This window comes from Myiozetetes cayanensis, unplaced genomic scaffold (genome assembly GCF_022539395.1).
Source record: "Myiozetetes cayanensis isolate MyiCay16 unplaced genomic scaffold, myiCay2020 scf1, whole genome shotgun sequence".
Classification (NCBI taxonomy): Eukaryota; Metazoa; Chordata; class Aves; order Passeriformes; family Tyrannidae; genus Myiozetetes; species Myiozetetes cayanensis.
Window position 1 is genome coordinate 31,803,975 of NW_026086604.1, and position 14,082 is coordinate 31,818,056.

The 14,082-nt window shown below is 37.8% G+C and overlaps 1 protein-coding gene across 1 annotated transcript; it reads right to left on the minus strand.

Moving 5' to 3' along the window:
- Window positions 1–308: 308 nt before the first annotated feature.
- Window positions 309–13,750, minus strand: XKR9 (XK related 9). The gene is made up of 5 exons (XM_050319002.1): window positions 13,645–13,750; window positions 12,195–12,288; window positions 9,711–10,229; window positions 1,705–1,928; window positions 309–1,249 (listed from the first exon to the last, which is right to left on the minus strand). The coding sequence occupies exons 3-5, from the start codon at window positions 9,983–9,985 to the stop codon at window positions 615–617; spliced, it is 1,134 nt and encodes a 377-aa protein (XP_050174959.1). The 5' UTR covers window positions 9,986–10,229; window positions 12,195–12,288; window positions 13,645–13,750; the 3' UTR covers window positions 309–614.
- Between the last annotated feature and the right edge of the window lie 332 nt (window positions 13,751–14,082).

Consider the following 14,082-nt stretch of genomic DNA (forward strand, 5'->3'; position numbering starts at 1 on the left):
AGTAATTAAAACACCTAGAAGATAAAATGCTTGAAAATATCTCCCCAGATTTCCTTGTTGCAAGACAGTGAATGAGCCACAAATCAAAGCTATTCTTCTTTAGAGGATGTTTAGGGAGAAAGCAGTACAGTTTGTTATTATGTGCATTTAAAAACTGCAACTCTTACACTAATGGGGAAAAGCAGATAACTGATGATTGTCCTCAGTTATTTCAAATGCATTCCTCTTTCCTTCCAGCAAGAAAAACAAAAAAAAAAAAAAAGCAAGCTTATTTTTAACAGAATCAACATAAATGAATAGAATGTGGGTTTAATGCTAGGTTTCATTTTATTAACTTTTAGCTTTCCTACATTACATTTGCATTGCGAAAAAAACTGAAGCAGTGGATTGTGTTGCATAGATAGATAGTTTATTTTTCAAAAGTAACTTTCACCAGCAGATAAGTATTCATGTTACAGTCTTTGTACAGCTTCACAGAAAACAAATAGTTATTCAAAGTCAATAATTCTGGTCCCTTTTGTGATGATACATAAGAAACAATGACAGAGAAACAGAGTGTCCAGCAAGTATTTGCTTTGAAGTCTGCACAAAAAAGATCTATACCATTTATGGCATTAAAAAATTTGAAATCTGCCAGTTTTCACTCTATCTTTTTGTCCTGCCACTCCATCAACTTCATCTAAACATGTCTGTGGTCTGTAATAAGTAGTCGGATGAAAATGTCTATAATAAACAACAAGAAAAATAATACCTAACACCAGAAGTAAAACAGTTAAGATGCTCACAATTTTAAAATGTATTTCCTTGATAATGGAATATTTCCAGAACATATGTACAAGCAAAATACTTAGAGTTACTACAGTGTGAGTAGCATAATAAATAGAAATGAAAACTTTTGTTCTTTTCTCCTTTATGTTAAAAAATGTAAAAATTAGAATTATTCCAACTACAGTTCTGTAAAGATATTCCATCTTCTTAGATTTGCAAAATGTTGTACATTGTTTCAAAGTCCAAGTGAAGCCACAGATCCAAAGAAATATCAGCAGAATTACAGAAATTCTAACACTTTGTAGAGTGATCAGTGAAATACTGAGTACCCAAGAAGTGATGGTAAACAGTTTATAGAAGAGATACATGAACCTGGAAGGCACACGAAGTTCACCTTTGTCAGGCAGAGATTTTTGTAATGATATCTGATAATCGACCATTGAAAAGGAGATACCACAAAAAGACATAAAGATAGCAGCATCTAGACAAAACACAAGAAAAACTGTTAAACTGGAGAAAAAGATACTTATTTTACATTATAATATCTGAATGAAGTTTTGGACAAGTTTATGCTTCTTAACACTTTACCACAATTTTATATTTACTCTGTGCTCTGTAACAAGTCACCTTAATTTTAAGGCTCACTTTAGTTACCTAAATCTAGGCATGTGATGCTCTTTGGTATGCCTATGCTATCCTGCCCAGTCTATGGTTCTTAAAGGTATTGCCTAAGTGAAATCTTTTTATAGTGAAATCTTTCTTCTCATTGATTTAGCAGAATGGACCATCCAATAGATAGAAAATCTAATTTAATGAAGGTAATTATACTGTGCAATTTATGTTTTCTGAGGTATGTTTAAAATGTTATCCAACTACATGAGTTATATTTTTAAGTAAGATACTCTACTTGCAAATTAAGGAAAAAGACAGACTCACATTGATAGCAATTAGTTTTGCCATGTTGCAAGAGGATGTAAATCTGGACAAAAAGTTGTGGTGTGGTCTCAAGAAAAGCCTTGAACACCCTGAGCATGTTAATATCAGTCACTGCATCAATAGCTTGTTTTTTAATGAGGTTGGAAGGATCTGTTTCTGAAGCATCTTCACGTCTTTTTGGTTTAAATGCAGCTTGGTAACCATATTTCAAAGCAAACCAATACCTATTAAAAAAAGGAAACTGATTAGACAGCAGTTTTAGAAGAGCAGTCCAATAAAATTACATAGCCTGACAACAACTCCTCCCATTTCATTTTCCACTGATATTTATCTTTGGATGTAATCTAGCATCTTCTACTAAGGTAAAATTTTTTCTGGTATCTGTCTGGTATCAGAGGCATCAGAAAACCATTTAAGCCCAGCAATACTCTGCAATATAAAAACTACTAGAACAGAATCAGACTTGTCTGAATAAAGATTACAAGCTTTATTTTGTTAGGTTCTGCTTTGGAAGTCAAAAAGGTAGGAAGTGCTCTTTTCTGTAATAAATTAAAGGGGGCAATTGCAGAAGTGGGTTTCACAGCTAAAGACCTCTTTCCAGTTGAACTGTTCAGCGGCAAACAAAGACTCTTTTGGAACTAGTAAACAAATGAAAGCAGGGAGAAGTATCCTGTTGGTATGCATGTAAATCCTGTCTTGAAGCAAAGCAATGCTTTGCTCTCTTCTGCTGGTAACTTGACTTCCAAGTGGTCATTAACATTGGCTGGGCAGATTGTAGACTAAGCCTTGTAACTGTGGCACTACAATAGGCACTGTCATTGCTGGTAACGTGGCATAAGCTTACCAAGGCCTCAGAACTGAGGCTTGCCAGCTTGCTCTTTTTGAAATTTTCTTGACCTGTGCATAACATTGTATTTATTACTTGGTTTAGCTTGACTTTTCTGCAGAAAAATTGGTGATTTCTTCCAATTGATTAGGTGGATAATTCATTTCACTTTTTTTTCTTTTTTTTTTTGTGTCCTACAGTCATAGTTTTATAGAGGTAAAAATAACAAGCAGATATTCAGTATTGAATGAGATATTTATGACATACATAATGATGTAGGATAGAGAAATCTAGTCCTACTACTACAGCTGAGATCCTGAGATGTGGAGACACAGAACAGTGTTGAGAAGTACGTGTATGGGATGATAAGGGATGGCTTGACACTGGAGACTCCATGCCTATAAAAAACTTGCCTCTAGTCAGTTATAAAAATACAGACCTGGAGCTGGATGAAACTAATTTTAGGGATAACAACTTTTAGGGATAAAAAGAACAAAGAACTTGTATCTAACATGCATAAAAGGCACCATAGATACTGTTTGGATGTAAGATGAAGCTGAAGAGAAGTGAAGAGAAAGGAAAGTCTGAAACTGTGCTAACATACAAAAAAAGTCCTAAACTGAATCCTAAGAGTGGTGAAGAAGAAACCATCAAAAAGAACATCATGGTTCCTCCTGCAAGACTCCAGACACTGGTAGCACCCATAACCCCACCATGCACTAGAATGAAACTGCCTAGGACCCAGAAGAGCAGAGGAAAGGTGAGCAAAACATAGGAAAGAAGGAATAGGAACTAAGAAATATTTGCATAACAATTTTAACTGTATTATTATTACTGAAGATTTTTATGCATAGAAGTATTCTTTATTTTCCTGTAATAAATAGATCTAGACTAATAATGATTCTTAGAATCAACTGTTAGAATGTCACTATTCTAAGTTCTTGGCTTTTTAGGTATATAAATCCATGTAAATCCATAAGCAGGATTTTGATCATAGCAGCCTTCAGGCACTGTTTTCAAGCCTATTTTTTTCTATTTAGTTCCCAGATGTCTTAAGCTTCCAATATTCTTTTCCAATGAACACATTCTATCTATAACCAGCAGGCAAAGACAGCAGAAGTATTTTCTTTTCTAAGAATTTTCTTTTTTAAGAAAATTCACTGGTTTTCAGCCAATTTTTCTAGTATGATGAACACTACTAAAGACTTTCCCCTTCAAAAGAATAATTTAGTTTAGTAAATAGCTTATGACAATCACACCATTCATTTGGATCTATTTTCTTGAGAAATTAAGGAGAACACCACAGACCATTACCTGGTTATCTTAGACAGCTGTACAAGCCTGCTAACATACAGGCTGAGAAAGGCAAGGTCCTCTGCCTTAGCCTGCCTCCTACTTCAATTTCCTAAGGCTACCTCTGACATGATTACAAGATTCATGCTAAAGTGCATATTCCCAATTCCCTGACCGTCCACAGGATCATATAGACTATGGACCTAATGAAATCTGTGCATTGCATTTCCCCTATGTAGAGAACAGAGGGCAGCAAATCCTTAGACACCCAAATCTCACAGGATTATCTCATCCCGGTATAGCACTGGATCACGCTCCCCTTCTGCTTACAAAGGGAGCTAGGAAGAATTCCTGACTCCTTCAGGGCTTACAAGTTTAACACCTTCAGCACCTTTAAAGAGCCTTAAAGACCAAATCCTTTGACCACAGGGGAGACAGTGTCAGGGGTTCTTCCAAAGCTACAAGCAAGACAGCTGGGATTGGTAGGTCCCTGGTTAAGTGCATGCTAGAGGATTCATAACTTATTCCCTGGTATGTTAAAGCAAGTTGACCATACAAGTGAGAACCGCAACACAGGAGCATCGGTAGGAGTAGGTGTAGAGCAGCTGTGTTACTATTAAAGAGCCTTAGGGGAAGAGCCTTTGCTCTTCTCCTTGCAGAGATTCATAGACTGCATCTCTGCCACTCAGGCTGATTCCTGATTTCGTGAGCTGGCTCTAGATCCATTATTTAGTCCCAAAGAAAACTTCTTTCTACTTTTACATTTTTGTGTGTTTGTGTTACTGTTCTCCAAATAATCACTCATAAGCAAAGAACTGAACTGTTTGGCAAGGCATCTATAGCTTTTTCCATTTATGAAACAATTAGTATTCCAAAACATCTGGCTCTCATCTGAGATGTAAATGTGGAAAATTTGCAATGTTTTCAAGAAAAAAACAATTGGGTAGACTGATCTGCTAGTTGTCCACGGACTCACTCACCAGAGCCTATGTTTGACCAAGCAGCAAGAAGTAGAAACCAGCCACACAAACTTTGAGCTGCAGAGCTCACAGCTGAGAAGGCAGGTGATATGCAGGGCATGTTGTAAAAGGAATATTTTAGCTGGATGCACACCTGAAATCACTTGTCAGTTTTCGAAGAGCATTCCTTCTGAGCATGGTATACTAGGTTTATATTGTTATAAGGTGGTATACTATAGTATACCATGAAGTATACTCCTGACTGTATACAATACATTGGTTTTCTCTAGAAAAGTCAAAATATTTCTATTGCTCTTTAACTGTATATTAGGCGCGGTGACATTCTCCGAGTTCCATGTGCCTTTGTCACTTACTGTAATCCACTGTGAGAAATTTTTCATCTTTTAAAAGTATTTTGAGCTTACACGCCCATTCTCATCTGCCCATCTTGCATGCAATAGAAGGACATTCATAGCCAACTTTTAGGCATAGTGTTGGACAACTGCATTTCCAGCCTAAGGCAAAGTTCAGTCCATACTAAAGAGTAAGTCAGGTTCAAATTTTCTCCTTAATCATGCCCATGGCTCACCTAAACCCTGTGCCTTCTCTGACCCTATCATAATTATATTCCCATAATCTCTTTTCTTATATCTATTGCTATAGAAGCTCTGTGTTTCAATATTTATAAACTGTAAAAAGTCTTTCAAAAAAGGTACTTCACCTGTAATAAAAAGACATTAACTAAAAGTATTGGATTAGTTATGTATTTTAAGTAGATGTACATCTTAAACTGAAGGTGAAATGGGTATGTCTGTAATATAGACAAATGCAGTTTTACCATTTACTTTTTCTTCCTCTAAATTCATTACAAAGTATATGTTTTTCATTAATTCAAGGTATATAAGCTACTTGGAAGCCAAGAGAGTAAAAAACCCACAATTTCTTTATAAGTGGAATTGTCATATGTGAATGGTAAAGAATTACCAGTGTTTCTAAATATCATATTCACTTTGACAGGGAAAAAAAAGGTTTCTTTCTTTGTAGTATTGCTTTGCGGAGAACACAGATGATAGGGCTCCTCCTTGTTATAAAAGCTCATGGAAACACAGCTCCATCATCTCTCTGTTCTTGAGATGCTCCTACATTTTCATTATCAATTTCATAAGGGATGAAATTTGCTCCTTATCTCCTGTAAAATCAGGAAGGCTTTGTATCTGTCTGGGAGTTCACAGAGGTGACAGCTATTTGGTTTTGTTGCTTCACAGATTCACAGCCCTCACATGTGACAGGCAAGCTGCCTTGCCAGTGTTTCCATATCACATGCCTCCCCTCAGATTTCCACTGAGTACTTTGCAACACAATCCCAGTATTACTCGACACATCCCATCTCATCACACTACACTGATGAAGATTTGGGTGCCATTTAGAAGTTCATACAGGCAGGGTGTGAGCAGCCTGGCAATAATGATTGTCCTGTCTAAATTCTGGTTATGCTGTCACAGTATTCAGCATCATATAAATCATATAAATCCTTAATCAAAGGAAAAATAATCTCTGTTGCATACTAAACTTTACCACCTTCTAAGTATCAAAATACTTGGATTAAATCCACGAAACCAACGCAACTAAGTCAGTACTTAGGTCAGTAAATTTTTATTAAGAAAATATGACCAAACACAAAGAATCATAGAATAGTTTAGATTAGAAAAGACTTTAAGACCATGGAGTCCAGCCATTGCTCTAGCACTACCATGTCCACCACCAAACTACGTCCTTAAGTGCCACACCTAAATGTCTTTTAAATACCTCCATGGTTGGTGACATCACCACTTCTCTGGGCAGCCTGCTTCAATGCTTGTCAAACCTTGCAGTGAAGAAATTTTTCCTAATATCCAATCTAAACCCTCCTGCTGCAAGTTGAGGCTGTTTCCTTTCCTCTCGTCCTATCACTTGTTACTTGAGAGAAGAGATTCACCCCCACCTCACTACAGCCTGCTTTCAGTTGTAGAGAGGAATGAGTTTGACACAGGGTGTAGGGTAACGTAACCTCAAGTGACACCTCCAAGCTGGATGAACCATCATACTTATTCAGTCATCACTCAGTTCCACTTGCAGAGCCTCACACCTATTGTGGCAGGGCACCTGTGAAGGTAGTCACAGAGGGGACACACCTGGGAAGGAACTTGCTGCCATTGCCCCCAGCCTAAAGTCACTGTGCTCAACCAGGTGGAGAGAGGATAGGGAATTGTCCGTATCGTGTCCTGTGACTGTCGGACCTGTCTCAGGGAGGGCCAGGTGTGATTCTATCAGTCTCTGTCTCCCTCTCCCTCAACCTACTCACCTCCTCCCAGAGCTCTGCCACTATGCAGAGGAGTTCCTTTACCTGGATGCACCTCCCACACGTGTGCTCACTGCTGCTGGCTGGTACTCATTCAGAGCAGGGCCCACACTGCAGCCCAGCACCAGGTATTAACTGAACATCATCCATCTTGGCTCTGAATTCTTCTCATTCTCTTTTAAAAACACGTAATTAAATAATCTCACGTTTAGCAAAGCACTCACATTTACTCTCATGCCTCACGGATTTAGAATTAATCTTCACAAATACACCAGAAAATCTTCCATCTGCTCCTTTTCAGAACATCAGGGCATCCTGATGCTACCTTTAAGGATCAAGAGACACAGTAGCAGCTGCCAGTATCACAATGGCTGCTGCCTGTATAGCCTTCTATTCTGACAGCAAAGGTTAGGAATTGCTAAAATTTAGTCTCCCACAGGTATGTCCTTGACTGATGCTGCAAACTGCTACACATCAGACGGCTCCAGAATTCATATGGTGCCCTAGGGAAATGTCCTATTTTCCCACATTCCCTGAGTGTGTTACTATCTTGTTATCTGTTATGTCACAGACTGTTCTCAATTCTTCCAACATCTGTGTGAATCATTTAAATTGGTCAGGCTGAAAATCATTTTAGCCAGCATAGTTAATATGTACTTTACCAACTTCATTAGGTCTCTTTGCAGAGAATAATATTTCATATAAAATACAATTGCAGGTATACATTCTTTTCATTAAAAGAAACTAAAGCCTTATTAGATATGAAATATTTTTATTTTATTTCTCTCTTTTTAAAATATATATATGTATATACATAAGTGTGTACACATATATGATTTTCATATTTAATATTTAGCACTGGCAGTGTAATAACATAATGAAAACTGATTCCCATTGTGCTGTGCACTGTACAAACATGACAAAGTTCCAGTGTCTAAAGGGCACCAGCTTGTAAGTCACCAGTACCTACAGGGAGCCTAGAAGAAAGCTGGAGAGGGACTCTGTACAAGGGTATGTAGTGACAGGACAAGGAAAAATGGCTTCAAACTGAAAGATGGTAGGTTAGCACAAGATATTAGGGTGAAACTCTTTCTTGTCAGGGTGGTGAGGCACTGGCACAGGTTGCCCAGAGAAGTTGTGGATGCCTCACCCCTTGAAGTGTCCAAGTCCAGGCTGGATGAGGCTTTGAGCAACCTGGTCTAGTGGAAGGTGTCCCTGCCTATGGCAGAGAGGTTGGAGTGAGATCACCTTCCATATCCCTTCCAAACCAAACCATTCTATGAGTCTAAGTTCCCTGGTTCAAAGATGGAGCAAGTAAAAGACATATGAGAAATGGAAGAAGCAAAGACAGAAGGGAAGAAATGAAGGAAGATAATTTGAATTTTCCCAATTCAAGCATCCTAAATTCACTGGCCAAGACATATTTACTGGGGAGGCTCACATTTTCATCTGTAGTTAGTGAAGAATACAGGATGCTGCCACAAATGACCTTCTGGAGAAGCTCATCTTGCCAAGTATGACCTGACTCCTGACAGAATCTATTTTTATCCATTGACTGTAGGGATAAACCCGAGAGACTCGTTGTCTAAATTAACTGCATAAATCAGATGACTAAGAGGTAGGACATGAGAGAGTTGTACCTTGATACACCAAAGAAAACACATACAGTAAGAAGGATGTAGTAGCTGATAACAAAGGTACAAGCACAGATGCCAGCTTGTTGTTATCAGTTTATGCTTTACAGTATGCATTATCACCCTGATGAATTGTGAGGAGTGGCTGAAAGAACTTTGTAATTTATACGTATCATCTTGGAAGTTTTCCAGGTGTAAGTGGCAGCATAGAAGAAAATATCATTTGTGCAACAAAGAACAGGTGATCAAGTAGACAGCATTGTCAGTGCAAAGGGTAAAATAAGGTTTGCTACATAATAAGCCACCCAGAGAAGATGGGGCTAATTCTGGGAAAGAAGATTCAAAAGTTACAGAAATTCACAGTAAGAGGTATTCATTCAGGAAAGGGTATGAGTTCAGGTAAGTCCAAGAGTTTTGTGGATTACCTTAGAGTTAAGGTCATTACCTTAGAGTTAAGCAAAGATTCCTATCCCCATTAACACAGTCCCCACAGAAGTACTGCTGCAAGTATTCTTATATTCAGCTATTCATTTCTCTACTGAATTTTGGTTGGTTTTCCACATACTATTAAATTCTCAGGTTCAAAAATTACCTCTTACTTCAGATGTCTCAGCTGTTCAGTGTGCATAACATCACTTAGAAAGCTTATATTAATCAGTTACAACACTACAGTTTTATTACATATGCCTTATCAAAAGGCTGATCAATCAAACAGAATTGGGTTGTGAATGATAAAAATTATTACTTATGAGTAAATAAAAGAAGATCTACAGGTGCACCAAAACCTGACAAAATTTATCCTGGTATAAGCAGGCAAAGATCCACTTGTTTTCATGGAGCAGTAATTGTTAAGGCCAGAGCTGGTCTTGTCCCTGAAGCCATACTAAGCATTTCTTAATAACTGTCTTAAAGGAACATGATTTCTCATTTTGAGATAAATTTTAAAGTTTACTTACCTTATAAAAATACCACAGTGAAAGAGATGAACTAGAAAAATCCATTTCAGCTTCCCAGTATCAGTACCTTCCCAGTCGTTTTTAAACCATTCATAACTAAATATCTGAGTTACTAATGATGAAAGACCTCTAAAAAACAGTATCAATATACTCCAAGAATATTGTCCTTGACAGAAATATTTACTAACCACCCAAAAGTCGACTCCAATATCAACTATATAAACTATAATTCCACCAACTAAAAAAAAAAAATTCTTCTTGGTAAATTTCATCATGTGTTAGACTGCCACTTATCATTCTCTCCTCACTGCATGTAAAGGAATCTAAATGCTTTACTAAAATAGAGTCTTTTTACTGATGATACCACCTGGTCATAGGGTTCTACATATTATGGTAAAGGGACTTGCATTTTTCTGTGTTTTTGATCTAAATATTAAGTTCGTTGACACATATCTATTCCAGAAAAGAGAAATGTAAATTGTCTTTTTAATTGGTGGAGTCAGTTTTCATTACTGGTTCCTAGAAAGAAGAAGAAAATAGAAAGATTAGCAGTAGCAATATCTTCCTCATTTAAAGTATCATACAGCAAATCTTTTAAATTCTCACAACCATTTAAACAGGCAAGTACAAAATGCAGAATGTAATGAGATATCAGTGAACAGTCAAGCCAAGAGAGGTGCATCTCTGAACCTGCTGAGGTCACTCACTCTCCCAACCAGTAATTCTCCACTCAGGCAGCTGTTGAGGCAATTCCCAGCAGTTGCAAAACACTAAGAAACAAGCAAGTTTTAAAAGCAGTTTATGGGAAAAAGATTGATACCTTCCCAGAACTTTATCAGTTTCTGAGCTCTTCTCCTTTACTGTGCACAGCACAAAACATTGAGAAAACTCCTGTCTTGAGTATACACAATTGCATCAGAGTACACATCATTCTGCAATTTCCAACTGTGTTACTGTATTTGTGTGCATACATCTAGTGGTTTTATCATTCCTGCTTAGTTTTCCATATGCAGGAAGAAAGTGCTGAATAGGATTGCAGCTCTTCTGTTAAAGAGGCTTGTAATGACCTGACCTGCAGCAGTCTACACCTCTTTGAGAGTTGTCTCCCAAGCTATGTGAATAGTAGCTACACACAGATGATCTAACTACATAGTCCACTACAAATAGAATTAATTTGAACTACATTTACACTGCCCAACACTGCAAGGATTCTTGTGACTTCTTTGGGTAGTCCTTACACATTTTTCCTCCATAGATCTTTGGTATTTGCCAGATGAAACAGAAAAGCTATATGGCAGAACATTCTTTGTCTCATTCATGTTCAACTGAAAATTAAAATTACAAAATCCCTTATTTCATTTACATGTCTTAGAAAAAAGATGCTGGCACACAAAGGATGGGATGCAGAACAGAACATGCCAACCCCACTGGTTTTGGGCTGGTGCCAGTGCCAAACAACAGCAAATACATGGGGAACAGCTGCGCCAGGGATCTTGGATCAGGGGAAGAGCATGTGTAGGCAGGTCCCTCTGGATTTTTGTGAATTCAGGCATACTGCCTAAGAGGAATGAAATGGGAGAATTTGTTACTAACTCATGAACAAATTTAATGACTATTCTTTGCTTGTGTTGACTGGGCTTGTCTATGCTGTGACCCAGGTACAAACCCAAAAAAGAGTACTGAAGCTCTTAATTTCCTAATGAAGACAAGTGGAAACATAGCAGTCTGAAAAGGTGCTGAGTGTCTAAATATTATTCTTTTGGATCTAGGCCTTAGGTTTTTCTAGCCTCTCATTCTATCTCCTACTTAGGTTTCATGTCCTGGCCCAGGCAATCTTTCAGCTGGGATAGTAGGAATCCTTAGACTCTTCTTTTCTATCCCCTACAATAAAATACCACTAATGTCTTACAAATCACTAATGCAATTTATATCCAATTCACATTTATAGTCTGTGAAGTGGACTTCACTGCAAAGTCCAATATAAACTAAACTTTGTGTTTACAATCACAAATAGACAAGTTAACCCTGAGCCAGCAACGTGTCTGTGCGGCCAAGGTGGCCAATGGCATCCTGGGTGCACTACAAAGAGTGTGGCCGGCAGGTTGAGGCAGGTTATTCTACACTTCTACTCTGCCCTGGTGAGGCTGCAGCTGGAGTACTGTGTCCAATTCTGAGCTCCCCAGTTCAATAACGACAAGGAACTACTGGAGAGGGTCCAGTAGAAGGTTATGAAGATGATTAGGGGCCTGGAGCAACTCTTTCATGAGGAACGGCTGAGAGAGTTGGGCTTGTTCAGGGAGGAAAAGAAACAACTGAGAGGGGATCTTATTAATGCATACAAATATCTTAAGGCCAGGTGTCAAGAGGATGGAGCCAGACTCTTTTCAGTGGTGCCCAGTAACAGGACAAGGATATACAAGCACAAACTGAAACACCAGAAATTCCATTTGAATATAAGGTAAGACTTTAATGGTGAAAACCCACCAAAACAAGCTGTCCAGAGGTTGTAGAGTCTCCTTCTATGGAGATATTCAAATCCTGTCTAGATGCAATTCTGTGCAATCCATTCCAGGTGAACCTACATTGACAGGGAGGTTGGATTAGATCATCTCCAGAGGTCCCATCCAACCTCAGCTGTTCTGTGATTCTTTGAAATGTTTTATATCTGAAAACTTGTGTAGGAACCAACAAGAGTTTTTCACTAGTGTTCATTCATGAAAATTCCAAAGGACATTGTATTTACTCTACATAACATCGTGTCATTCTGCAAGTTGACATAACACCTTTGTCAAGCTGTACCCTTTTTCGTAACAAGAATATTATGCATTGCTTTTAGAACAGATTAAAACCAAAACCAAATATAAAACCAAACCAAACAAAGCTAACAAAAAGCTGACCAGGTTCACTATCTGACTGCTGAGGAAGCACAACAGCAGAAGGTTAGTTAGTCAATAACTGGATTTAAACAGAAAGTTCTTTGGAAGGCAATTTATGGCCAAAGAGGGCAGTATATCAAGGTTCACATTTAATGAGTAATACTGTACTAGACATTCCAGTGGCAAGGAGTTGCCTCTAATTTTGCACCTGAAACAAACAAAAAAGGTAATTGGATTCATCTTTCTTTACAGATTCCCCATCCTTTTGTATCTGAGCACTTCATAGCAAAGAAAGTTTTGTGGGCTATGTCCAGACTCCTCTGAAACAACAGCAAGAAGAGTAGCTTTGAGCCAGGTGATTTCTACCTCTGGCAAGCCTACTGTCCAAACTGCTGCCATGCCAGCAGTCTGCAGATCTGTCTGGACATCTTGGTGGTAATATGAAGCCATCAGGTAAGCTGAGATAAATGAAGAGCCACACCAAGCATGGCAGCTTGCTTACTGTCTCATAATTATCTTGAATAAGGAATCTAGTCTTGAAACAGCCTTGGAGTGGCTGGTAAGACACAGGATTTACATTTTGCTCATGGCAACCTAAAAAAAAATGCTACCAGAGACTCACAAATCCATACTGACAAATGTCCAATGTCAGTTCCAAGTGCAAGCACCAATGCCTGCTCACAGGTGCACCTGCTCTTGGATGAAATCACTGTTGAGGATCTCAGCCTTTAATATCCCCCATATTTTATGCATGATGGCACTCCAAAGAGCATTGTGGTCTCATGTACAACGTGGAGTTCAATTAAGTGCCACAGGAGAGAGTGTCTTGTATCACTCAGAACTATATTGTCCCCAGTCTTATTAAACATATGAGATCTAACACGACAGAAGCAAGAAGAGTAAAGTGACTGTCAGTCAGCATAAATATAACTGCTCTAAAAACTAAAATACTTTTACAGAATCGTTTTGTGATAAAGCAGAAACAATAAAATGTGATTAGCAAATCCTTCCTTTCTCACAATACTTTTAAAATTCTGTCAAAAAAAATGCAGGGTTACCTTAATACTGGCCATGGATAGAGGTTTTTTCACTTCATAAAATTGTAGATTTGCATATTTGCAGGTTTCCCATCCATACCTTTACAAGACTTGCAATACAAAGAAAGTTAAAGGGCTTGTTGATACAACACAAAGTAAAACTAGATTCATATGGAAACCATGTGACACAGTTAATGATTTGCTACCTTTAAAGAACTGTCATTCTTAAGAATATATTATAAAGATTCTGTTCCAAGAATTTGGTTTAGAAGTCCCTGTCTATAGTCAATATTAAGCTTAACAGATTATAAAATTCCTTCAATATATTAAGTTTATTAACTCTATAAAATTTTTTAAAAATAAAAAGTACTGCATTTTTTGCTATAGTTGCAGACTGTAGTACAATGCACTTTATCAAAATGTACAAAAAGCTTTTCTGTGCAATGATACATGAAGAGT